This window comes from Suricata suricatta, chromosome 12 (assembly GCF_006229205.1).
Source record: "Suricata suricatta isolate VVHF042 chromosome 12, meerkat_22Aug2017_6uvM2_HiC, whole genome shotgun sequence".
Taxonomy (NCBI): Eukaryota; Metazoa; Chordata; class Mammalia; order Carnivora; family Herpestidae; genus Suricata; species Suricata suricatta.
In genome coordinates this window covers 25,690,375-25,717,096 of record NC_043711.1, presented here as the reverse complement: position 1 = coordinate 25,717,096, position 26,722 = coordinate 25,690,375, and the positions used below count along the sequence as shown (strand labels likewise).

General features: G+C 49.6%; 1 protein-coding gene across 5 annotated transcripts in view; it reads left to right on the top strand.

Moving 5' to 3' along the window:
* Positions 1 to 5,616: 5,616 nt before the first annotated feature.
* The window catches only part of ACOX2 (acyl-CoA oxidase 2), a 38,181-nt gene continuing 17,075 nt past the window's right edge, over positions 5,617 to 26,722 (top strand). For 2 of the 5 annotated variants that reach the window (XM_029918759.1, XM_029918755.1), the window contains exons 1-13: positions 5,617 to 5,667; positions 7,841 to 8,139; positions 8,554 to 8,716; positions 8,926 to 9,077; positions 9,493 to 9,600; positions 11,713 to 11,832; positions 12,150 to 12,265; positions 12,935 to 13,107; positions 15,117 to 15,279; positions 16,422 to 16,612; positions 17,967 to 18,146; positions 20,042 to 20,147; positions 24,645 to 24,862. In XM_029918759.1, coding sequence (XP_029774619.1) covers positions 7,980 to 8,139; positions 8,554 to 8,716; positions 8,926 to 9,077; positions 9,493 to 9,600; positions 11,713 to 11,832; positions 12,150 to 12,265; positions 12,935 to 13,107; positions 15,117 to 15,279; positions 16,422 to 16,612; positions 17,967 to 18,146; positions 20,042 to 20,147; positions 24,645 to 24,862 — 1,850 coding nt within the window. In that variant the 5' untranslated portion in view covers positions 5,617 to 5,667; positions 7,841 to 7,979. The remainder of the gene's footprint in view (positions 5,668 to 7,840; positions 8,140 to 8,553; positions 8,717 to 8,925; positions 9,078 to 9,492; positions 9,601 to 11,712; positions 11,833 to 12,149; positions 12,266 to 12,934; positions 13,108 to 15,116; positions 15,280 to 16,421; positions 16,613 to 17,966; positions 18,147 to 20,041; positions 20,148 to 24,644; positions 24,863 to 26,722) is intronic. The other 3 variants (XM_029918757.1, XM_029918756.1, XM_029918758.1) reach the window with 3 other exon arrangements.

Here is a 26,722-nt window from a genome sequence, read left to right as displayed (position 1 = left end):
AGCTCCAGGAGCTTCACAAAGGTGTAGAGAATTCAGTTTTCCATTCTGAAAAGCTTCCTGTGGAATAAGTGGGAAGGTGCACAAAATTTCATGAAACTTACACCATGCTTGAGTACAAAGTTCAGCATTCACAGATTTTTTGACATGAGAAATTATTTTTCCAGCTTTATTAGTGAAAGCAGTGTGTTCATGCCACTCATCCAATTTCTTGTCACTCAGTAGGTTTTTTACTTCATTTAGGGAGTTCTTCAAATCAAGCAATGCATTAAATTCCGTGTGGTCACAAGTGAAAATCTCACTGGGATCTGGTAACTGCCACTCATTATTAAGTGGCTTGCCATAAGAAAAGTTCTTGGCAAAGAGTTCAGAAATGTCAGCAACAACATCTGGGCTGAATGTCTCAGGACTTGAACCCAGTGGTGGTTTTCTGCACTTACTCATTTTCAAATTAAATTAAAATCTTCGCTCACGCCCACCTCGGCTCCCAAGTCTAGAGCGGCAGCGCTTCACTCACTCTCCCCACTCGAGGAAACCATCCTCCACTTCCGCTCCCGGGGCTGCTTCCCGGAACTGTCGCTCCTAGGGGTACACGACGCCCCCCGCTGCAGTGAAGGGAGGTGGCGCGAGGAAGGCGAGGAAGGAGGCCTGGGCGCCGTCGCAGCACCAGGAGCGAAACCCCACCTCCAGGCCGCGCCGCCGCGCCACACCGGCCGACCGTGGCAGGAGGGCCCAACATGTGACTCTTGATCATGGGGTCATGAGTTTGAGCCCCACATTGAGTGCAGAGATTACTAAATGAACGAATGAATAAATAAATATACAAATTTTTAAAAATGTTTAGCAAGTACAGGCACATAGCCAGTACTCAATAAGATTTCATTTTCATCTTCCATTTCCCTGCTGGCTTACTTGATCATATCTGTCACTGACCTTCAAGTCATGTTCTCACTCATTTATTTCTCTTAGGCCTAAGCCTGTCTAGCATCCATCCCTCCCTTGGGGCTGGCCACCCCAAGTACCCTCGCCTTCTCCCAGTCCCCCCCCCCCTTTTTTAGGGAGGTGTCACCCCATACCTTCTCACACCTCAGTCCAAATTGAGGAACATTCTAAGAAAAGACCTGACCAGTACACATCAAATGTCAAGGTCATAAAAGACAAAGATTGAGGAGTTGTACCAGGTGGAGAAGATAGGACAATTAAAGGCAATGACGGATCCTGAACTAGACACATTAGTGGGAAAAGTGGCAAAACTCAGTGTGCAGAACATGGCTCACTCAGCAGGATTTCAAAACCTGCACATTCCAAAGAAGGGACTGACCCTTCACAGCCCCTGCGAGATAAGCACTCAGCTCTTGGAATGGCCTGTCTGAACAGTGTCTCCATCTACCTGGGCAGTGGGCCATGCCAGGCAGTTTACACTAACAACGTGACCATGGGGGTCATGCCCTGTCAGCCCTCTGGGGGGCTAAAGGATGAGTAACTGATTACTAAGTTTCTAAATGAATGAATAGCCATCATCCCATTTCTCTGTGACCAGTGTCCCATAACCATGGACACCAAGTCTGGGATGAGTTTCCCTGGTCATCAGTATTTCATGTGTGCTGTCATGAATTAAATACTGTCCCTACAACACCCCTGGGAGAGGACAACTGGGACCTCATGTCTGGTCCCTCCAGGACTCTACCCTACATGTTTTTTTTTTTCCTTTGCTAATTTTAACCTTATCATTTTGCTGTATTAAGCCATAACCATGAATATAACAGCTTCTCTGAGTTCTGAGAGTCCTTCTTGCAAAGCATTGACCTTGAGATTTATCTTGGGAACCCTCCAACACACTCAAATAAGTTTTGAAGATTAGTTAATAGTATTGGATCAGTGTTAATTTATTGGGTTCAATAACTACACCATGGTTGAGGAGGCTGAGGGGTAGTTATATGGAAACTACTACTTTTTTTGCAACTTTCTGAAAGTCTAAAGTTATTTCTTTTTAAAAATTTTTTTAAGTTTATTTATTTTGAGAGAGAGTACAAGTGGGGTAGGAGTAGAGAGACAGGGAAAAGAGAGAATCCCAAGCAGGCTCCGCACTATCAGCGCAGAGGCTGATGCAGCACTCAAACTCACGAACCATGAGACCATGACCCAAGCTGAAATCAAGAGTTGGACGTTTAACCAAATGAGCCACCCAGGCACCCCTAAAGTTATTTCAAAATAAAAAGTTAAAACACAAAGAACAGGGAAAGATGAGATGATAATTGTTAAAGCTGGGTGTTCGGTACACATGGATTCATTATATTGTTCTCTCGACTTTTATATGGGTTTGAAATTTTTCAAAATAAAAATTTTTAGCTAGAGAATTGAATAGTTTGGTGCAACAAATTAAAATAATCACATCCTGGAGCACCTGTGTGGCTTAGTCGGTTAAGCACGACTCTTGAGTTCAGCGTAGGTAACGATCTCACATTTTGAGTTCAAGCCCGCCTGGAAGGCTGCTTCAAGCCGCAAGTTGGGCTCCTCCCTGCTGACAGCACAGAGCCTGCTTGAGATTCTGGCTCCTTCTCTCTCTCTCTGCCTCTCTCCAGCTTACTATGTGCTCTCTTTATCTCAAAATAAAGAAATTAACTTTAAAAAATAAAATAAAACAATCACAACCAAATCATTTAGAGTAGGGTCAGCTCCAAGGTTGATGAAGAAACTATTTAAACATGGAATTTATCAAATATTAAAAGAGCATTTTGTTTAATCTCAAAACAAACAGAAGGGCCAGGGCCACCTTCCCCGGAGCTACCGCCTTGTGTAAGACCACTGCTGACCACAACAGGGAATCCAGCGTTCAGACCTCCCAGTCCCAGCAGGATCTGCTGCGTAACATCTCAAAGCTTAGGGTCTGTCTCTTCCTCAAGACACAAGCTTGACACTACCTCGGGGATGGAGTGGGGAGGTACGAGGCCCCTCAGAGAGCTGAGACCGCACACCACAGATGGGGAGGCCACAGATCAGGAGCAGAGAGCATTTTTCCAGAATCACCATATCTCAGAAGTCCTGCCAGGACAAGTGCTCGGGCCCCCTGCCTTCTTTCCCAACCTTGTGCAAATATAAAGAGCCATAAAACCTGGTCAAAATTCAAGTTTTGCATCATACTTATTGTGCAAACCTTGTCAAATGACAACACCTCTCTGGGCTTCTTTCCACTTCTGCAAATTGAAGAAAGGCATCCCACTTACCAGGGTTGTCTATGCGATGGACACTCACAGACAGCTGACCAATGCTCCAAAAATATTTGTTCAGGGAATGATGGTCAGAGGTGTATGAATACTAATGCTAAGCATAAGACAAGCCAAATTTTAGAGTAGAAACATAGGGAAAGAGAAAAATCATTCACCTTGCAGGTCAACCTTTTCATAGAAGGACCACCTGTGGGGAGACTTCTAAGCTCCTTGGATATTAACAACTTGAGTTGACTTTCCTGTCAAGATCAGGAAAGGCACAGAAAGACCAGGAGTACCCTGGAAACCCAGCTGGGTACACAGCTTTTTGGTAAAAGCAGTCCCAGCAGAATCCCCAGCTTTGGAGGGCTGGGTCTCATGTCAAGGTATATAAGTGTGTACAAATAGGGTGGACACACACACACACACATACACACACACCAACTTCCACATTTTAAAAAGATAAATGCCAAACCTCCAAAGTCCTTCACTAAGTTTGGCCACGGCCATGGGTTAGAGAATCTGGATGGCTTCTGTGAACTTTTGTTCATTCATTCATCTACCAAATACTTGTTGAGCACCTACCCTGGCCCAGACCCTGGTCTGGGTCCCTGAGGCGGGGACTGTATTGGTGACCAAGAACAACACAGTGCTTGCTTTCACTCAGGATTTACACAAAAACCAATTGCTAAAGACAAAATACCCACCACTGTAGTGGGTATACCAAGGGTATGGTGTCTTTTTCTAACACCAGTGTGTAGTTTTTCCACACCAACAACCAATTCGACAACACCAATTGTGTGTTCAACAATTCAGTTCAATTCTGACCCTAACTCCTGGGGTTAGTGTAGACTCCACAGGTTTCAGGCCAGTCCCACAACACTGCCCCCACTTCTGACAACAAGTACAATTCCCACAGGCTATCTATCTGTACTTCTGACCTGCTGGCTATAAATTCAGGGGTTCTCGCAACCCCCTTGCCCCTGGTTCAGTAATTTGCTAGAATGACTCACAGAACTCAGGGACGTACTTTACTTATGTTTCTTGGTTGGTTATAAAGGATACAACTTGGGAACAGCCTCCTGGGAGGGATGCAGAGAAAGGTTTTGGAGGGGAGGCAGCATGGAACTTCCTGGGCCACCTCCCAACACCTCCATGTTCACCAACTCTCCCCAAACCCTGTTGTTTAGGGATTTTTACCAAGGTTTCATTACTCAGGCATAATTGATTAAATCATTGGCCACTGGCAATTAGCTCAATCTGCAGCTTCTCTCCCCTCCCTGGAGGGAGGGTGGGGAGGGTGTGCTGGGGAGGACTAAAGATACCAACTCTGTAATTTTAAGATTTGCTCTTTCCAGCCACCAGGCGCCATCCTGAAGCTACCTATGGGCCCCCAGCCATAAATACAAAAGATAGTCCTTATCACTCAGGAGACTGCCAGGGTTTTGGGGGGCTCGGTCCCACGAACTGGGGACAAAGACCTAATATGTATATATATATGATATATATATAAAATATATATTAGGAGGAGAGAGAGGGCAAGAAAGTTTTAAGTTTAAAAAAGTTATAAACCCATTAGAAGTGATTGCGTGTGTCCTACGTAGGTTTTCCTGCTCATTCCTATCATGATTGCTGTCTTCCCAACAGCTCCCCACTCCCAGCCTAGATGCTTTCACAAGGTCACGGGATGGGTACAGACTTGTTTTCTTTTGTTTTTGCTTCCTGCTGGGTTCCAGTGCTTAGATCAACCGTGGGCACTTAGAAAGATGGATAATAAGTCAACTCAATGCCTCTGGTAGAACCCAAGCACTCACATGCCCGTCCAGGAATATCTCACCAGCAGACTGCCAGAGAATCAGAAATTCCACCATGAAACATCACTCCTGGAATTAAGAAATTCTCTCCCGAGGAACCGAGAAAATAGTCTCAAATTATAAATCCGTGGTGCTTCACAGTTTACCAAGAGCTTTTCTTTATACCCTGTGACTTATAGACGAGAGAAGGGAAGCTCAGAGAAGTGAGGTATCCCAGAATCACATCTGCAGGGTTTGAACCCAGGCCTCTGGACTCCAGGGGTGGGAGGTGGTGTTTCCTTGTGTGGAGTGCAAAGGCACGCATGTTCCTGGGAGCTGACTCTGAGACACAGGGCCAAGCAGGTAGAGAGAAGGGAAAGATGAGGCTCAGGCTCAGCAGCGGATGCTCAATGAAGAACCATCCCCTCATCCCAGCCCCGGGAGCTCTGGCCCCAGCACACCATGCTCACACCCACATGAGGAAGATAGAGCCACAGGGGAGAAACTTGAGCTTGGCAATGGCAAGGGAGCCCTGACAGCCTGCCAAGCGCTGCCTTCACATTCCAGCTCATTCTAGGGGAGGAGAAAGGGGCTGGGCCACCCACAGGAAACCTAGGTCTGCTGCAGCTAGAGAGGCCAGGCCAGGCCTACAGGACAGACACAGGACACAGGTCAGCTGGGTGGAGGGACAAGGGAGGGACTGGGAGCCCCCTGAGGACTGCACCACCTCAGTAATGACCCTTCCCACGCTCCTAATGACCTAGCACTGCTTTCTTTCATTTCAATCCCTATTTCCTAGACCCTGCCCGTGGGCCAGGCCCTGTGCCGTTAGGGTAATGTGACAATGGCCCCTGCCTCCCTGGAGTTGGCCTTGTAGTAGGAAAGGCAGCAATAAACAAGAACATAATTGAGTAAATTATCTTGTACATTAGGAGAAAAAGTAGAGCAGGAAAAGGAGGCTCGGGATTTTAAACAGGGCAGTCAGGTGGGGCCCAGTGAAAAGGTGATATTGAGCCAAGACTCGAAGGACGTAATGAGGGAGCCAAGAAGACATCTGTGGAAAGAGTGTTCCAGAAGAAGAGTGTTTCAGTCAGAGGATACAGCCTGGCAGAGGCTGGGTTTAGGGAGGCCCGGGGTGTCCAAGCACAGCAAAGGGACAGCAGCCATTAGGGTGTGGAGCAGGAAGACAGGAGACCAGCGAGGCAGCGTTGCAGGGATGGGGGTGGGGGGGCAGATGGTAGGGGCTTTTTGAACTTGCCAGCCCCCGCCCGCCCCATCAGTGCTCCTGCGGCCCTGCCCTCTATTCGGGAGTATTGACTTAGAAGGCTGCATTTGAATCTCATTTGCTGTATGTGCTGTGTGACCTTGCAGAGTCTCCTTCCTTCCCTTCCTGACCTCTCTGTAAAATGGGAAAAACCATAGTTATGTGTAGGGTCGTGGTGAGGAAGAAAGGAAATCAAAGAGCGGTTACAGGTACAGCAGGCCACGTGAGAGCTAAGCTTATGGAATCCAAGGAAAAGCAGGAGGCACTCCCTGCCTGTCACCCAGGCACTCCCTGCCTCTGGAAGGGGACATTCAAGTAAATAACCCGTACTGTCTACGCAATTAGCACCTGGGGGTGGGGGGGATGGCAAAGGCACTCAATTCTTCCAGGGGGTGCTGCTGTCATCAGGAAGGCTTCTTAGAGGAAGGGTCCCTGGAGGCTAGGTCTCATCAGGAATACCGGGGGTGGGGTGCCTAGGTGGCTCAGTCTCTTTAAGCCACCGACTTCGGCTCAGGTCATGATCTCAGGGTTCAGTTCCAGTTCGTGAGTTTGAGGCCCCCATCGGGCTCTGTGCTGACAGCTCAGAGTCTAGAGCCTGATTCAAATTCTTTATCTCCCTCTCTCTCTGCCCCTCCCCTGCTCACACTCTGTCAATCTCTCTCTCAAAAATAAACATTAAAAATTATTATTTTAAAAAGTCCTTAAAAAAAACATGGGGGGAAATAGCAGAGGCAGGGGGCAGGGAGGAGGAGGCCCCACCCGGGTGTGGGGGTAGGGGCAGGTCAGGGAGCATACACTCTCTTCCACAAACAGGGGACACCAAGGGGCAAATTCGAAGCAGGGGAGGGAAACAACACAACTACAGTTTAAGAGCTCAGCCCGGCAGCAGGGAGAACAGACAGTCAAGACACTGAGGCCAGGTGAGAGATGATGGTGGCCTGGGGGATAGACAGGGGGAGTCTTGAGATACCTAAGAAGCAGAATGGACCACACCTGGTGGTTGCCTTGCAGTGAGGTAAGAGGCGCTTCTGAGAGTCTGAGGGTTTGCTGCGGAGAACACAGGTTCACCCTGGCCATGGGGGATGCACAGGAGTCCCCAGGGAACACTCCCAGGCCAGAAGCAAGCTCCCTACGCCCACGTTCCACGGTGCTCCTACTCAGGGCTCACAGAAATGGGCCAAAGGAGCCCAGGACTTACGGGACCACAGGTCTCTCCCTACAGTGAGCCTCCTTGGCAGGGCCATAGCATGGACAGAGCATGTGCTTTGTGGTCAGACTGTGTCCACCTCTTGGCCACCTCCCACTGTGTGGCTAGAGGCCACATGCCCAAGCTCACCAAAATATTTTTTACATGAGTGAAGTTAACTGACTTTTTGTGAGAATTCCCCCAGGTAATTCTTGTAATACACGTTGCAGAGGACAGAGCACGAGCTCTGTGATCAGATCCTGCCCAAATCTTGACAATCAGGTACCGAACTACCATTTACTGAGCAATTACTGCATGTGCTGCCAGCCAAGTGCCCACAGGGATGAGAGTGGGGTACAGCGGCACTCAAATATTTAGGGGGGTACTTTTCTAGACCAAGCAGCCCCTGACGGCCACTAAGCTCCGGACACTTCCTCCTGCACGCGTTCTTAGCACCTCCCCCCCACTGCCAAGGCTCAGAGCAGCGAGGCCGAAAGTGTGTCTCCTCAGACGCCAGGCAGATCCCAGCTAGGATGGGCAGCCCAGTGCACCGAGTGTCCCTGGGGGATACCTGGAGCAGTCAAGTGCACCCCGACATAGAGTGTGAGAGGCACACTCAGTCTTTCAATGTGGAGCGGCTCACCAACATCCTTGACAGTGGAGCTGAGAACACTGCACTCCGGAGGAAAGTCGGTAAGAGGAGGCTGCGAATGGAGCACCCATCTGCTTTTCTTGGAAGAAGAGTCCTTCACTAGCAGTCCCATCTTCAAATAACAAATTTTGCTCTCAAAATCCCACTGTTAGAGATTCATTCCTTTGGGCTCTAAAGACCTCTTAAACAAGTTCGTATTCCCTGAGCCCACCTGTAGGATAGAAGAGTCCCAGGCAGCAAAAGACCTAGATGCTGGTCCTTATTCTGCCACTGCAGAGCCTCATACTCTTGGGCAAGTCACTTTCCCTCCTCGGGTGCTTGGTCATTATATCTGTGAAATGATAGTGATGTCTGACTTCCTTTCCACGTGCATGAGGTAAGAGGGTGGGAAAGTGTGAAGGTGCCAGGAGCCTCACCCAGATCTCTAAGCCCTCTCTGTTCTTTGTCTCTGGAAGAGAACATCATCCACAGTGACCCCAAATTCAGCCTGAAGGATAATTATTTCATGACCCAGAATGAGTGTTATGAGGCTGCCGTTCGAAGGAAATTCCACGTCCAGATAATTGCAAAGCGCCTGGGCTGGTTGGACAACAGTCCTGAGCTATATTACGCTTACAGGTACTCACTCCCAGGGCAGCCCCACCAGAGAGGAATTTACCTGGGGTCACCTGGAAATCCTTAGCCCCATGAGGGATTTCCCCCCAACTTCAGAGGCAGTTGTTGTTGGGAAAGCAGGATGGCCCTTCCCTCCTGCACCCTGCCAGGCTGATGGCACTGGGACCCCTGTCTCTGAGGCACTACTCAAGCACCGCATCTCTCCCCAACAGAGCCCTTTCTGGAGAATTGGCCTTAAATATACACGACATCTTCCTGAAGGCCCTCAGGAGCCTGGGCTCAGAGGAGCAGATTGCCAAGTGGGCCCCACTCTGCAAGGAGTTCCAGATCATCGCAACATATGCCCAGACAGAACTGGGCCACGGTGAGCCAGGGATTCTGATGCTGTGTGCAGCCTGTGCACAGTTCCAGAGAGCCCCTTCACAGCTCGGTGGTCAGACACTGTACGTGTTTCCTATGAAAACATCCCAGCGGGTGGCAGGCAAGGGTCTTGAAGGAGGGGGTACCTTTTTCTACTTTACACAAACAGGTTGTATGAGCTAGAGGTGGGGCACATCGTTCCTTCTGGAAATGTCAGCGATCACCCCCTGGCATGGCCTGGCCATGTGCCCCTCTCACAGCCCATGGGTGAAAGAGGAGAATGCCCCGAGGGTACAGCTGGGAGCTCCCCCCGTGCCTGACTGGGCTGGCGCTTGGCAGTTCCCGGCCCACCAGAACACTGTTCCCCAGGTGAGACTCCTACCCTGGCCCCACGTCTAACTCCCCTCCTTGATTCCAAGGGACCTATCTTCAGGGCCTGGAGACTGAAGCCACCTATGATGCCGCCACTCAGGAGTTTGTGGTACACAGTCCCACGATGACTTCCACCAAATGGTGGCCTGGGGACCGTGAGTATCCACCACCCCCCAGCCCCATCTGTTCCCAGTGAGAACAAAGTTGGACAGCAGAATACCAATGGCTCTGGTTCCGATGGACCTCCAATTGATGCCTTGGTCTAGGCTGGTGGACCTTGAGCAAATCAATTCACTTTCTTGAACTGCAGGGTCTCACTTTAAACGGGTGGGATGTGAATAATGTCATCAGTGAGCAGATGGGAGGCCTCCCGGGGAAATTTGAAGTAGCTGAGGAAGCCAACTCAACCTGTGGGGAACGGAGGCCAAGGCCTCGCTCACAAGCACACTGCCCCCACACAGACACACGCCACGCACGCGCGCACACATCACAAACACGCAGCCTGGTCCCACGTACTCTCCACAACCCCAGGTCCTCTCATTGTACAGGTGAATGATTAGGCTTCCATTGGATCACACAGTTAGTGAGAAAAACCTCGCTCCCTGCCACTGCTCCAGGTGCCCAGGAAGGCTCAGGTCACCGGTGCCACACTGCCCCCGGTGGCCACCAGGTGGCGACCGCACCATGCTTCCCTGAAGCTCTGATTTCCCGAAAGGGGGTCCCACCAAAGCCCTCTTCCCCAGATGTGACAATACACCTCTGAGGGCACACCTGTGGCACTTCCAGACCCATTTGATGAGCGCTTACATGGGGGAGAAAACACAACGAATACGAGGAATGCAACCAAGCACAAAGAGACAGGCAAGGGATGAGCAGAGAGGGAGAAAGATTGAGCCAGAGAGAGAAGTCTGAGAAATAAGGGAGCTACTGGAGAGCACAGTGAGAGAGGAGAGGGAGCAAAGGGATGACTATTCTCAGAACTGCAGAAAAAATGAAACCAGCCTTGCCAAGCAGGCTGGGTTGAAATCCCAGTTCTGCCCCTTCCAGGCCAGTGACCTTGAGCACATCACTCTCCTCTCTGAGCCTCAGTTTCCTGACCTGGAAAATGGGGCTCATCATACCTTGCCCTGCAAGAACTGGAAAGCACCGGTACAGGAGCCGGCACCACCTGGATTTTGAGAAATGGTGATTATCTGTATTCATCATTATTAGGTGAATGTTAGATTCATTTACGGATTTTTTAGAATAGAAGAAACAAAAAGCTTGCTCATTCCACAGTGCCTTTTGCGAAACACTGCTAGATTTGGGGGCAGTTCCCCTTCTCTGGGATCAGTGGCTTTTTGAGGCCCCAAAGGTGCCCATCAGCTGGGCTGAGGGGGCAGAAATGCACACCTTTCCCTGTGATGAGGGACCAGTTTTCTCACCATGGATCCTGCCATGCACACCTCTGCAGCTCCGACATATAGACCCTATCTCCCAGATTCCAAAGAGAATGACTCAAGGGCACATACTTCAGCCAGAAGACTGTAGTAGAAGCGATTTTTTTCAAGATGCCAAACCTTCCCAGATTGTTCCATTGCGGCTGTTTTCATTAAAATCCATAGCCTTTTGTCAGCTTTGCCTTTGGAAGGGGGAGTGTCTAGAGGGTATGGAGAGCTCTGCGCCCCTCAAGATCTCCAGCAGCCTCCCTGGGCCTCCCTACCCCATACCTGTGTACTGCAGAGTGGTTGCTCCACAAACCTGACATTTAGAAGCCCCTGAACCTCCCGCCACCATCCAACCCAGGGCATTTTAGAGCCAGACAATCCCATTAAAGTTCTCTGGACTGTTCCAGTCACTTCCAAGGATGAGCCAAGGTCATGTGAGTCAGGGGTATCCTGAAAAAGCTTCACTTTGCTGTCCTGGATGCTACTTCCTCCTCTGTCTGGCCCTACCAAGCCAAGCCAGCCCTCAAGCTTCTGAGCACATTGCTCCCTCTGCCTTGCCCTCCCTGGCCTGTGTGCCACTCACCCCGGGAAAATACTCCTTACCCTTCAGGCTCCTCGTACATCCTCCTCTGACCCGCACCACTTGAAGGAGGATCAGACAAACCCCATCCTGGCTTCACAGAGTGCCCTGCCCTGCCCATGCCACCAACTCGTCCTCCTAGCCCATTACAGACTGGACCCACACCGGGCTCCCAATGGGGAGAGCTAGCCTGCCTGCTCTGTACACCAGGGCCTCCTACACCAGAGGTCATGGTAGGCCTCTCATCTCTCTGCCCTCAGTGGGACGGTCAGCCACCCACGCCTTGGTCCAGGCCCAACTGATCTGCTCAGGAGCCCGGCGGGGGATGCACTCCTTTATTGTGCCCATCCGGAGTCTCCAGGACCACACCCCATTACCAGGTAAGCCCGTGTGACTCCCCAGGACCCCTGCCAGGACAGGCCTCCCTGTCCTGAGGCCCCAGAGGTCATGGGAGAAGCTAGGACATGTCTCCCTTGGTCAGGGAGAAGTCCGGTTGGACAGGCCTCATGCTAACAAGCTGGGTGAATTTAAGCAAGCTTCAGCATCCAATCTGACCTCAGCATGGTCCCCTGCAAAACAGGTGTAATAACCCCAATGTCACAGGCTGCCATGAGGCTCAGAGGAACTGGAATGTGTGTGTGGTACCCTGCACACAGAAAGTACTTGGCTGATAGACGTTCCCATTGCCAACTCCTAGGAATCACTGTTGGAGACATTGGGCCCAAGATGGGCTTTGACTATACAGACAATGGCTTCTTGCGACTGGACCATGTGCGGATCCCCAGAGAGAACATGCTGAATCGCTTTGCACAGGTGGGGGTCCTGGGGAGGCTGCCAGCTTACACTGCCTGGAGAGGGGATGGCGGCCCCCACAGACTGCTGTCGTCTCTGGGTCCTCCCCCACAGGGCAGAGTTTGGAGCAGCCCCCACCTTAGAGAGGCTCTTTTATCCCACAGCTCTGTGTAAAAACCCAGTTTAGAAGCTATGTGATCTTGGGCAAGTCACTTGGCCTACCTGAGCCTCAGAGTTATGATGGGTAAATGGGGAGGTAGAGCAATCATGGGGTAGGGTAGCAAGGCAATCTGAGAAGAGGGAAGGGCTGAGAGCGAAAAGCATATTTATCTGCAGTGAGGCCTGGACCCCGCCTGTCATGGACCAGACACCAGCCGAGTGCTGGAGGACGCTCTGGAGGTCCCCATCTTGCCAGGCATTACACTGAGCTGTGGCTTTGGGGGAGGTCCTAGGTGTCCAAGGAGAGGAGCTGTGAACCAAGGCACTTAGGGCAGTAGCTGTTTTGCAAAAAGCACAAGTGTGTTTAACAATTAGCATGGCCACACCAGCCCGCTCTGGCTGGCAGTCAGCCATCTGCCCCAGGTTTGAGGACTGTTGTGCCTGCAGGGCACGACGCCCATAATTACTTACGGTAATAGCATGGGCTGGGGAGTCTTGGCTCAGCCTCAGCACCGACCTTTGGCCCAGCAGGTCTTGCCAGATGGCACCTACCTCACGCATGGAAGATTGCAGATCAACTATCTTTCCATGGTGGTAACGCGGGTGACTCTGATCGGGGGCGAAATAACACCCATCCTGCAGAAGGCCTGTGTCATCGCCGTTCGCTACTCTGTCATCCGCCGCCAGTCCCACCTCCGGCCCAGGCAAGAGGCACCCACAGGCTGACCACCACAGACAGAACTAGCTCTCATTCCCACAGCACCTGCCCCCTGATGCCACCTGTCGGCCAGAGTGGGGTGCTGGGAATACACATCACCCCCGCAACACACATGCAATGTCTGCATTGTCAGCCCGTCTTGCCGTGTCTGTGGAGTCTCTATCTGGCTCCCTCTGACCCCTGGCTGATCGGCTGCCCATCCTGTGTCTGTCAGTGTCTGACCCCATGGGGTTTCTGTGTGATCAGTTGTCTTTGGCCCTGTACCGTCAGATCTGACTTAGTCAGTCTGTAAGTCCAGCTGAATCCCACCCGGCTATGACCAGCTGAGTGTGTCTGGATCAGCTGCTTGCCCAAACTGCAGGTGACGGTGGCTCCTGAGTTTGTTCTGTCAGGACGTGAGTGATTGGGAAAAGCCCATCATCACACCAGACGGTATAGGACAGAAGTCGGTTCTGTCTGGCTGAGACTGTCAGCATCCTGTGGTATGTCCAAGTCTGCACCCCTTTTGTTGTAAGTTAATGTGTCCAGCGAATACTCCCTCTGCCCTATGGGACTGAATAGCCGACTACTCAGTTTTTTAACATGTGTATGCATATCCATGCATATGCATGCCTGTGGAAACGCATAGATGGTTGGCAGACTCAGCAAATGAAAATACAGGACTACCTGTAAACGGCAAATAATTTTGCTGCAAACAGAAAATAATTTAGAATAAATATGTCCCAAATGGGGACATGCACCCAGGATGTGGCAATATGGACCTGGGCATACGGTGCCCGGGTGCCAGCATGGGCGGGGAGGTAGTGGTGCTGAGGATGGGCTTCGACCTGCCAGTTCTTGTCCCAACTCTGCCAGGTGACCCCCGGCAAGTCCTTTGCCCTCTCTGGGCCTCAGTTTTTTCACCTGTGATGTGAAGATGAGAGAACTTCCGTCCCAGAACCTGGTGATGTTTCATGTCACGGGCTAAAGGATCCAGGAGTCTAATGCAAAATGGACGGCGGCCAGATGCCAGGCAGACCCGGGTGGACCAAGGAGAGGCCACCTGCCAGCTGTGGGAGCTGCTGCTAGTCACCCCACCTCTTTGTCCCTCAACTTCCTCACCTACAACACGGGGTGTCAAGAACAACCTTTCAGGGCAGTGATGAGAGTCAAAAGCAACAGAGCATGCCAGGCCTGTAGTCCAGGACCCTTTCCTCTGGCAAACCCAGGGTCCCTGCACTGGCCTGGGCTTCAGATTCCTAGGGGTAGGGAGTCTTCTCTGGAGGACAGGGGTGCCAGGGAAAGGTGCTGCTGTTGATGTCCCATCTAGACTTCAGTTTTCTGGGTTGCAGAAGTGTCCCGAGGATGGTTATGATAGTACGTGTCTAAGTGAGGGGTTGCTGACCTGGGTTTCTCCCCAGTAGCCATGAGAGGCTCCTCACATTCATGCTTTCTTTTAATGCACAAGTAGCTACTCCAGGCCCCTTCATGCTGGATACAGTCTCGGGCACTGAGCACACATCAACAGGCAAGGCAGAGACAGTCCCTTGGGATTCCATCAGACCCAAGTTCACATCCTCAGAGTTACTGATTTGGCTTAAGATACCTCCTAGCACATACTATGTGTACCTGGACTTTGAAAGGGCAAGTTTCAAATCATCAGGGGTACAAGACCACAACCCCTCACTTGAAATCCTTGGGACCAAATGTGTTGGAATCCAGAACTTTCCAGATTGTAGCAGGATAATATTTTGCATATGCTGTAATTTCGTAAACTTCCCCCATAAGGGGCAGCACCTGTAAGCAAACATGTTGGTATTTCTGCAGAGAATGGTGTGGATATTCATGTTAGATAGAATTTTAAGATCATTACTAACTTCATGTTAGTTTAGGTCAAGTTTTGCAGTGAGTTATAAAAACCTATCCGTTTTTAAGTCATTTATGGCACTAGGGATATGGGAAGTGGGGAGGTGGCATGTAGCAAGCTTCTAAACCTTCTGCTTTTCTTCCCCTCAGTGACCCAGAGGCAAAAGTCCTGGACTACCAGATGCAGCAGCAGAAACTCTTTCCTCAGCTGGCCACAGCCTATGCGTTCCATTTCCTGGCAAGCAACCTCTCAGAATTCTTCTACAGCTCCTATGGTGCCATTGTGAACCTAGACTTCCGCACCCTGCCTGAGGTACCTGCTCTCTGCTGGGGCTGGGGAGTGGGGTGCAGGTGCTGGGAACATGGCTGAAATCGTTCTCATCGCTGGGATGCAGCCCCAGCCCTGTTCCCAAGGGCTCCTTCTGCTCTCTCCCCACAGCCTTCAAACATCCCAGGGCACCCAAGGTGAACTGTACCTCAACATATAAATCCACCTATATCTGGCCTCCAGAAAGCTCCAAAAATGCTAGAGGGAATAATCACACATAATACATACAACACAGGAGCACAACCCCTGGTGTGTATTTGAAACCTAAAAAGCCCCCCAAAATTACAGTCATCAAGAACACATTTGGTGGCACGGTTTGACCTGAATTGATCTGATTTGTCCCACTGGATGTACATACATTTTGCAGCAGAAATATTAATGAGTTTGATCACTAAGGCTGTCCCAGACTCTTCTGGGTATTTTATATAATCTACCTTAAATGCCCTGCTTTAGCTTTCTAAAATTCAAAAAACATTGATTCCAAAACACATCCCACCCCAAGGGTCTCAGATAAAGGACTATGGACTTAGCTTTACTGTAAGATTTAGTCCACCAGACCCTGGGCTTCATAGGCATAGTGTCATTAATCCTCAATTGTGGACCAGGTACCATTTTATATTCCCATTTTTCAGATTAGGGAAGTGAAGTACAGAGAGGTTAAGGAACATAACCTTTCTCCCAAGGACTTAAACATCTGAAAGATACATGTAAAGGCTTTCAAGAACCAAAAGCTCAAACTAGGTCTGCAGCCTGGCAGCCCCAGGCCAGTAGGCTGGTGGTGGACCTCCCCGCTCACAGGACAGCTCTCCAAAAACTCTACTTGACCAGCAAAATCTGTAACTCCTAGATGATGGTGAGCCCAATCCAGGAAGCACCCTCTTCCAGGGATCCTGGAGATACTGGCCTGGACGGTTTTCCTTGGTTTTTACCACAGCTACATTGCCTCATTGTATGATCTCAGGCAAGTCACACAACATGAGTCTCAGCCTTCTCATTCATAAAGTTGAGAGCTGGGGAAACATTCTTACATCACAGGGTCATCACGGACATACAGCAGGTGGTAGAAGCGGTGAGCATGGCTATTACTGGAGGGCCCCCTTACTCACCCTAACCCCCTGTTCTCACAGCTTCATGCGCTGAGCGCAGGAATCAAGGCCTTGGTGTCGGACTTGTGCAGCTTGGGGACGGAGCTGTGCCGCAGGGCCTGTGGTGGCCACGGCTACTCAAAGCTGAGCGGCCTGCCTTCACTGGTCACCAGAGGGGCAGCCGCCTGCACCTACGAGGGTGAAAACACCGTGCTCTACCTGCAGCTGGCCAGGTAAGGCCCCTGCGTGGGTTGAAGCAGTGGCTCATGTCCATGGCAGGATCGGGCACCCGGCAGGGCCATGTGGATGCCACCCAACCCACAGCCTGTCTCCAGTCAGCGGGGGCAGCTTTCCCTTGCTTCACATTCTTGGGTGGCTCCTTGCTGCTCGTGGGAAAATGCCTCACTGCCCCCATCCCCACTCTCCCCACCTCACTTGCCCAGCTGGGCAAGTTTCCTCTTTCCCAGCTCTGGCTTCATGAATGCTCGCTTCCCTCTCCCCCTCCCGAAAACTCTGGCCTGGCCTGCTAGGCCAGCTGCCTACGTGCCTGCCCTGGGCCTCCCACTCAGCCCCATCTGAGGGTCTCTTCTCTGAGAGCCGGAGCCCCTGGGGCCTTGCCCACCAACTCTCCCTCAGGCTTAGCGCAGGGCCTCCCACCAGAGAGGCAGGAAGGACCCGGGATCTGCGCCCGGCAACTGGTAGCTTCTGTTCAATCCCCTCTGTGTGTGGGGGCTCCGACTGACCAGGCCATTCACGTTCACCTGTCCTCGGGTGCCTCAATAGGGCATGTTTCCCCATGCGAGCAGAAAGGGCTTGCTAGCAAATAGGCTATATAATATTCTTGAAAATTTTTGTAGTATCAAGTATTATGGGATTTTTTTTCCAAATTATAAGAGGTATACAGTATCATGTATTAGACATTCTATGCCCCACATTATACAAGCACTACAAATATTTCCTGTTTTCACAAACCTTCTATCAGCTAAGTATTATTATCCCCATCTAGAGATGGAGAAGCTGAGGCCAAGGGAGGTGAAGTAACTTCTACCAGCATCACAGAGGTGTCAGCTGGGAGCTGCCTGGGAAGCCAGGACTGGCTGAGCCCAGAGCCTGTAAGCACTAGACCATCATAGGAGAGAAGCCGCGAGTCACCTGTAGCTCTCCCACTCATGTTAGCCTTCTTACACCTATCCTCTCTCAAGTAAGAAAGTTTAATCTCTGCTGTCACTGTACAATTCAGCATAAATCCCCAAATCACAAGATCCTACCCAGAAGAACAGATTCTGTTTGCTCAGATACCAGAAGGGTTTCAGTTCAGGATCTGAGTGTCTGCCCAGCTCTGCAGCTCCAACCTCCTTTCACTGTGGAAGAAACCACAGCCTCAGGGTGCATGGCCCTGAGGGCCTCACAGCCAGGGAGGTGGGACTTTGGAGTGAGGATAACCATCAGGAGGCACCAGGCAAGAGCCTGCATGGTCCTGGGTCCCTCATAGGGAGTATAAGAGTGCATGGTCTGGGGAGACAGGGGCGCTGGGCTATCCTGGGCTCCCTGCTGCTCATCGGCTCCCACCCCCACCCACTCCCCCAGGTTTCTGGAGAAAAACTACCTGCAAGCTCAGGCATCCCCAGACTCCGCATCGCAGAGGTCTCTCCCTCTGTCTGTTGCGTACCTGACTGCACCTGACCTGGCCAGGTGCCCAGCCCAGAAAGCAACTGACTTCCTGGACCCAAAACTCTACACCATGGCCTGGGCACACGTGGCAGCCAGGTAAGCAAGAAACTGGCCATTCCACCTGGGGACGGGCTCCTTCCTACACTCGGACCTTAGGGATGGGCTGGGTGGGCATTCATGCATACTCTCTAAAAAGCACCCCCTTCCCCAACCTCAGTCCTCTCAGTTCCTCCCACCATGAGCAGAGAAGGGGAAGTCACATCCATCAGCCACCATCATTTTCCTATCCTGGTTGAGACAGTAGAAGGACATCACCCTCTGGCCAGTGCAAGGAGCTTTTTAGATCTTTAGGTTTTTACTGTGATTTGCAATGCAACGAATGTGCCCATTTGTAAGCACCACATTAGTATGTAAATATCAAAAAAAAAAAAAAAGAAAAGAAAAGTAAACACCAGTATTCATAGAGGTCTTATATCCCAACCTGTGGTTCCAAGGATAGTTAATAATTGTTTCACGATCATGAGCAACTCTGGACATTCATTTATTTATTCCACAAATATCATGTGCCTACGATGTGCCAGGCACTATTCTAGGCACGGTGGACCTACCAGTAAGCCAGTCAAGAAAAGCCCAGGCCTCATGGATCTAACATTTTAGTTGGAGGAGGTAGGGAGTGCAAAATAAGGCTGCTCAGGGTAATTAAAATGCCATTACGCTGATTTTTGCTTCGAACTCAATGTGGCATCTACTTATCTATTCCTGGGGAAAAAAAGAATAAATATTGCTTAATAAACAGTTTGCTTTGCATACAAATTGCAAGGGTCATGAGTGCATAGTCAGGGGATAGGAAATAAAAGGATAAAGGTTAAGTAAATGGCAAATGACCAACTTAGTAGTTTGGAGAACAAGGGTTTGTTTGGTTTTTTTCTTTTCTTGCCTTTTCAGGTCCCTTAGTTAGAACCTGTAACAGGCTGGGTGACTGACAGGCCTCACTAGCCTTTACAGGAAAAGCAGTGTCCTTGCTCAGCCACCGATGTCACTGGCATCAGGATGGTGTCTGCATTAGAAAGGAGGGTTGGTGCCTGGCCTGGGGTCCTAAGGTTTACAGCTCAGGGGTTAAGACAGTTTCACCCCTTCCTAGCTGTGTGCCCTGTAAGATTTAATAGATGGAGGCAGAGACGAAAAGAAAGAGGGAAGCCAGGCTATGGAGCCAACAAGGCCTTTATTTGGGGTCTGCAGTCCCCGGGCGAGGTTCCGTGACTCGAGTACCAGGCTGAGTCATGGAAGTTGCACGCGATAGGCGATGGGCGGGGGTTTTGAGGGTGAGGGGGTTTCAGGTTTGGTCTTGGGGGGCTGATTACCAAGCAAGGGCATTTTAGGGTCTCGTCGGGGTGGGGGAAAACTGGAGCTTCGTGATTGGCTGTTTCCAAATGGGGCAGGACATCCCAGGTCTGCAGGTGAGGGGCAGGGGTCGTCTGTGCACATGTTCTCCTCCAGCCCCCCGGAGAAATGGCCGCTCGGTCGCCATCCCAAGGTGACTCCCAAGGTGACTCTTACATGCCCTGAACAAGTTAGTTAACCAATTTGGGCCTCAGTTTTCCCCATTATAAATTGGGAATGCTTACCCTTAAAAGGGTTAAAGAGAGGGGCACCTGGGTGGCTCAGCTGGTTAAGCATCTGACTCTCAACTCTTGGTTTCAGCTCAGGCTCAGGTCATGATCTCATGGTTCAGGAGTTGGAGCCTGTTTGGGATTCCCTCTCTTTCCCTTTCTCTGCCCCCTCCCCTGCTCAAGCTCGCTTTCTTTCAAAATAAACATTAAAAAAATTTTTTTAAGGCTCAAAGAGATAATGTGTAGCAACTAGCCTTCCAACACAGTCAATAAATAGGAATTACTGTATTTCTACTTCTGAGGGACCTCAGGCAGACCAAACTCCATCAGTCTCTTTCCCACTCTGTCAGGAAATTGAACCTTTTTTCCTTTGGCCCTCAGGCTCATAAAGGACTCAGTGCATCACTTACAGACTCTGATGCGATCCGGGACTGACCGGCATGAGGCATGGAACCAGACCGCCGTCATGTACACCCAGGCTGCTAAGGTGAGCTGCCCGTCAGCTGAAGCTCCAGCTCAAAGGGGCCCAGTTGGTTTCCCCAGCAGGCCACCATGCTGAGAAAATCTGAGCTCTGCCATTATTCCCCAGCCCTGCTCAGTGGCTGCCCTCATTTCACTTCCAAGGCTTTCGTCCAGGGTATTTTAATTAAAGGATTTAACTCCAAAGCAATCTTGCTGACAGCTCTTAGGGAAAAAAACGTAATGAGGCAGTGTTATTGGATTTGCTTCAGGTTGTTCAAATATTTCCTCCCCGATAGAAAAGCAGGTCAAGTCTCCCCTTAGCCCCACAGGCAATCCTTAGGTGTCTGATTCAGTTTCTGCTATATTTTGTGTTTGTGCATAATTCACATTCAGTCAGCAAATATTTGAGCACCCACTCAACACCAGGCATTGGGCTGGGCACTGAAAGACACAGGCTGCCACAGGGTCCCAGAGAGGTGCATCTCTACCCAGCTTGAGGACCAGAAAGGCTTCACGGAAGTGGCATGTAGGCCAAGACTTCCAGATGAGCTGAAATTAGCCAGGCAAAGGGTAGAGGCTGTGGTTTTTGGAAACAAAGATTTCCTGGCAAAGGGAACAGCAGGTGAAGAAGGAAGAGGCAAGAAAACGCATGCCACTTGACAAAATGCAGATCCTCAAGGAGCAGCTACCGGAGGAAGCCTGAAAGCAGAAGAGGAAGGCAGGTGAGGGAGGAGAAAAGATAGGCTAGGCCTGTGACCTGCATCATTGTGACACGTTTGGTTTTATTTTCATCGCAAGGGGACGTCTTTGCAGACTTTGTATCAGGGGAGTGAGGTGACCAGAGTTTCATTGCAGAGGAGTATGCAGGCTGCCTAGGGAGCAATGGAGGCCAGTCAGGCGCAGGCGGCAGCAGTTTGGGCAAGGGCTGAGGGTGGTCCCGACCATGAACGTGGCTGAGTGCATGGAGAAAAGTGAGAGGATGCAGACATATTAAGAGCGTAGAAAAAAGGAACAGGAGTAATGGGGTGAGAAACAGGTTGACTCCTTAGCTCTAGCTCAGGCAGCCGGCACTCTGACCCTACCCACAGCTGGAATACCAAGGTGAACACTTCAAACCTCAGGCATCAGGGCCAGGAAATGGCAGAAAAGCCCGAAGTGTTCTGCAGCTGCCCTCACGGAACAAGCTGGGCATGAGCGCCACCTGGTGACCTACCACCTCTACCACATCAGCTGGTGCTGGTATGAACCCTGCCACCATCGCCTGGGCTGTGTTCACCGCAGGGGCACTCCCTGCTATGCTAAATGTCCTATTAACACAGAGGAGGGTGAGCCAAGGCCGTGCTCTCACCAGACTACCAAAAAAGGAACCACAGCTGCCCAGTATCCATCTATTTTCCAAACCTATGCCCTGCCTTCCAGTGGACCAGATGCTGCGTGCCAAGGTTACCTCATTTAACACACACAACTCGGGGTGAGAGTAGCATAATCTCCATTTTAAGGATGAGGAAGCAGAACTAAAAGGAATGACGTCCCAGAGGTAGGAAATAGTTATGGTGCTTTGCTTTGCTTTCTTTTCCCTCATGGATGCAAGCCGTGTCCTCAGAGAGCCACTGTGTATGAGGGAGGGAGGTGATCCCCAGGCACTAGGGGCACCAAGGGCAGGAAGCTCAGCCAGACTAGAGGAGTCTCCCAGCCCCTGTAAGCTGAAGAAGAGTGGCTTCCTGGTGAGATGGTACAAAATGAGTCTCCAAAATCATAATGGGCAGGGAAATCAGCAATTTCTGAGTTTCATGCTGTGGAAGAACTATCTACTCTGCAGAAACCTTAGGCATCCACTGGCTCCCATCTAGAAACCATAAATACGCAGGTAGAGAGTGACAGCAACACAAGGGGAGGGGGGAACAGTGGCAGAGTGGTGGACAAGGAGCAAGCCCTGGCCTAAACTCTGTATGACCTGCCTCTGTATGTGACCCCTGGTCGTCCTTCCTTTTCTGGCCTGTAACTTCCCAGTATGGAAAACAAAGGGGCATCAATAGGACCTTTAAGCTCTGATGGGCTCTCATCCTATAATCTGAGACCCTGCCTAGGAGACATGTCAGGCCCTAGCACCACTGGAGGAAACACTGGTAACAATTATAATCCAGCCTCGGTCTCTGCCAGCTTTGGCAACACAGCATAATAGTTAAGAGTACAGACTCTTAACCAGGCGGTGGACTATTCTGATATGGATCTCATTGCTATCACTTACTACCCATGTGACCTTGGGCAAGGAATTTAATCTTTCAATGCCTCAGTCTCCTCATCTGCAAAATGGAGCTCATAACAGTACCTTTGACAATTATTATGAAAGTTAAATGAGTTAATACATGTAAAATTAAAGATGCACCTAGCAATGCAACACATCACACGCCTACACCCAAATCAGGCAAGCTGCAAGATTTAAATCAACATACACAAAACGTAAATAAAGTTCACTGTGGTCAGAGCATGGAGCCAAAGTGTGGTTCACCCTGTCACTGGAGCAGAGGCCAGGGCCCTCGGGTAGCTGTTTTTTCTCACACCACGAAGCATGGTTCTGAGAATGTAAGGATGTGGCCCTCAGGCTAGAACAGGGGAGCAGGGTCTGCCCAGTTCCAGCACGAAGGGCTGTCTGGCTCAGCAGAGGCAGCAGAGCATATCTGTTCCTCCTCTACATCCAAGTGTTGCACACTCCACGTGGCTGTGAGCACACGAGGTCCAGGTGGCAAAGTGGTGGTGTTCACGCCCGTGTGAAGCCTCTGTGGGAAAGGCAGACCCTTCCCAAAGTGAGAAGCCTGATGGGGTCACTTCCCTGTGGAAGACTTCCATGGTTCTCTGACCCCCAGAGAATGAAATCCCAACGATGGGATTTGATGTGGGCTTCGAGAGCCAATGGTCAAGAAGGAATTCTTTCTTGAGACGTTTTTGGTGCAAAAAAAAAAAAAAAAAAAGTTTTATTGAAGCACAGGGACAGGACCCATGGCCTCAGAGCTGCCCTGGGGTTGTGAGGAGCGAATGATTATATACTTTTAAGTTGGGAGGGGTTGAGACAAAGGAAGTTTCCAGAAGGATTTTCCTATGTTAAAGAAGACTTTGGGGATCCTGAACCCTGGGGATTGTCAAGCTAAGGTTTTTTCCTCTAGTAAGGCCTTCCTGGAAGGAGGTTACACTTGAGGTCTCAAGTGGGCAGCAACTTATAAGGAAATTTAATTTCATCTACATTTCTTTTGCTTTTGTTTCCCACACCACCAACCTTGTTATTCGTGGCCCGTTACTGACCCGGGTCCCAGGCGCCTACCTGCCCTAACTTGTACAGTCTGTCCTCCCCTCGGTAGACTGCTTGCAGCCTCCTGCAAGTACAGCCATGGGCGCAGGAAATCCCCCCTGCCTCAAAAGGCCTTTCCCCATTCTTTGTCCCCCTGAGTACATTTCTTTGAACCCTCAGGACAGTCTAAGCCTAGCCCCTTAAGGCATTCCAGGGAAGCTATCCGGAAAGCTGCATTTTGACAAGATCACCAACTAATCCGTATGCACATAAAAATTTGAGAAGAATTTCATATGCTCTCCTTTTCTCCCTACCCAGCCACCTCCCCATGGAATCCATATACCTTACCTGATAACAATAGTGCATTTGTCTTGGAGAGAAGTGGGATATTCAAAATACTAACAGTTGGTAGGGCAGGGTCATGGGCCAGTCAGAAAGCACTTCAGGCCTAACGGAGGCAGGAGTCTGAAAGTCTCCTGCTGGGTCAGGCATTCATCCTCTATTTGCTGAGCTGTGGGGAGGAAAAGGTCCCAGGGAAGGATCCTGGCCTACTGAAGGGGCTCTCAAGGGGTTGAGGGCCGTGGTCACTTACCAACTGGTACCAAAAGTTTTATACTTTTTATGCAAGCTCTGTGCCCAGTGTGGGGCTTGAACCCATGACCCCGAGATCAAGAGTCACATGCTCCACCAACTGAGCCAGCCAGGTGCCCAAGTTTTATTTTAACCAGTGACAAAGCCAGACTGTTGGATATGGGCTAAATAAGAGGCCCGCTTACTTCACAGAGTTTACTCTCCAGCTGGGAGAAATTTTGTGTTCATCTTGAGCCTCTACTTTCTCTACACACAATGTACACAAGCACACAAACACACACACACACCACTGCCTTAAACATGGCAAACAATAAATAGCTGTTTTCTTAAGAAAAGTGGTGCTCCTCCACTGTCTCCAGGCCAGTCTCCAATACTCCTGTATTCTACTTTTCAAACCTATTTGAAATTTCCCCCAAAGAAAATAAGGAAGCTAAGGGCCAAGTTCCAGAGCCCACATGCCCCCAACACGCGCACACACACACCATCAAAAAGGCTCAGTGAGACCCACAGTAGCCTAGGAAGGAAGGCGGCTGCCAGCCCACGGGGAGACACGTGGCCACAGGGAGCTTATTCCAGCAGTCTTCCCAAGCTCCCAGGATGACTTCTGAAGTCAGAAATCAGAAGCTAATGGATCTTTGTGTCTTTTAGGCACACTGCTATTACATCAGTGTGAAGAATTTTACAGAAACTCTGGAGAAACTAGGAAATGAACCAGCAATTCAGCAGGTGCTCAAACGCCTCTGTGACCTCTATGCTTTACATGGCATCCTGACAAACTCGGGGGACTTTCTCCATGATGGCTTCCTATCTGGGACCCAAGTGGATGCGGCGAGAACAGCCTACCTGGACCTGCTCCCCCTCATCCGGTAAGTGGCTGGCCCTCAAGCCGTGAGGATCTTCAGAGACCAGCCCTAGACCCTTTGTCCACTTCAAGCTCCAAAACCCTGAGCTCCAAAGCTTGCTAAGTGGGGTCTGGCAAAAGCAGCAAACCACCCAGGAGAGGTTTATGCTCTAGCATGATTACATCAACATAAAGTATTAAGAATTAATGAAAGAAAAAAAAATGTTTAAAAACAAATTATCTCACTATCTCAATTGTACTTAACAGTGTAAAGGAAACAGGAATAGTATCTAACTAAATGAAGCATACCACATATTCATAATATGTAAACATTAATGAGTCTTAATCATGGTTAATATTTAAGGAACATTTATGTGTGCCAGGCATTATGCCAAAAGCTTTCACACATATTATCTCATTTAGTACTTATAGCCTTTTGAAATGAATACTATTAATCTCCCCATTTTACTGGGGAGGAAACTGAGGCCGAGGGGAGTTGAGTAACTTGCCCAAGTTCTCACAGTCGGCCAGGGAGTAGCCAGGTACAATCTGGGGCCTGTCTGACCCCAGGGCATGCGTCCTAAACTGTATGAAAATTAGGGTAGGGCTATTGTTTATTTCAAAGGTATCCTAGTCTTTGTTGAAGATGTTTAAGCACGCTGTTACTAAATTGACTAAACTTATTTTAATCCTTCTTCAGCTTCAAAGTGAGATTTTTTTAAGTCAGTAATTCACACACTGACTCATAAAACAATAAGACAAGTAGTTCTTAAATGCAACATAATGCAGTGTAGTTTAGGGTCATGACATATTAATGCAATACTTTCACTCTGTTACATTATATATAATCTTAATGATCACTTTAAAAACATTGAAACCAAAACCCCAACCTGAGCAGGGCAGTGGAAAAAAGAAATTAAAATAATACAAAGCAGCACCACTGTCCATAAGTGAAAAATGGGCTACCTTGAGAACGCAACCTTGTCTGAGGAAATATGATGCCGTTTTCTGTGGGGTGGTATGGTGTGTGTGTGTGCGCCTCTTCCCCTAGAAATTCCAATAGTTCACATTACCTATATGACGATGATAATAAAGGAAAAAGATTTGAAATTTAAAAAATAAGCTATTCATGACAAAGTTAAAAAAAAAACAGATCAAATTAGTTTTATTTCTAACAACACGCAACATATTATAAACCGTTTATGACCTCACATGAGCACCTAACAGATATGTGGAGGTTGGTAAATGTTCAATTAAATCATCAAAAACTGTCAAAAATGCATTTTATGTAATTATGCCCTAGGTATTAAACTTTCTCTAATGTACGGAATTAGTGGTGGGAACCATTAATAGCAGAACTGAGTATTGCACAGTTCAGCCCAAATGTTGTCTAATTTGGAAATGCTTGGCGTTTTTTTTTTTTTTTTTATGGTTTACTTATTTTGTGAGAGAAAGCATGAGCAGGGGAAGGGGAGAGAGAGAGAGGAAGAGAGAGAATCCCAAGCAGGCTCCATGCTCAGTGTAGAGCCCGGCGAGGGGCTAGATCTCATGAACCCAACCATGAGATCATGACCTGAGCCGAAGTCAAGAGACAGACGCTAAAACAACTGAGCCACCCAGGCACCCAGGAAATGGTCAGCATTTTAAGCACATGAAGATGACAATATTCGAGCCCTGACTGGCAGTGATGATGAAGCACAAAAGATGACCGTAACACTTCATCAGCATGATGGGTTTTTTTTAATCTGCAACGGCATTTCTGAGTGCTTGCCTTGGTGCCAAAGACTGACAACTTAGGTCAAGACCAATAGCACTGACACAGACAGGCAACTTATGCATGCGTCAAACCCACCAACTGACTCTCTCACATTCTGGTACTTAGGTG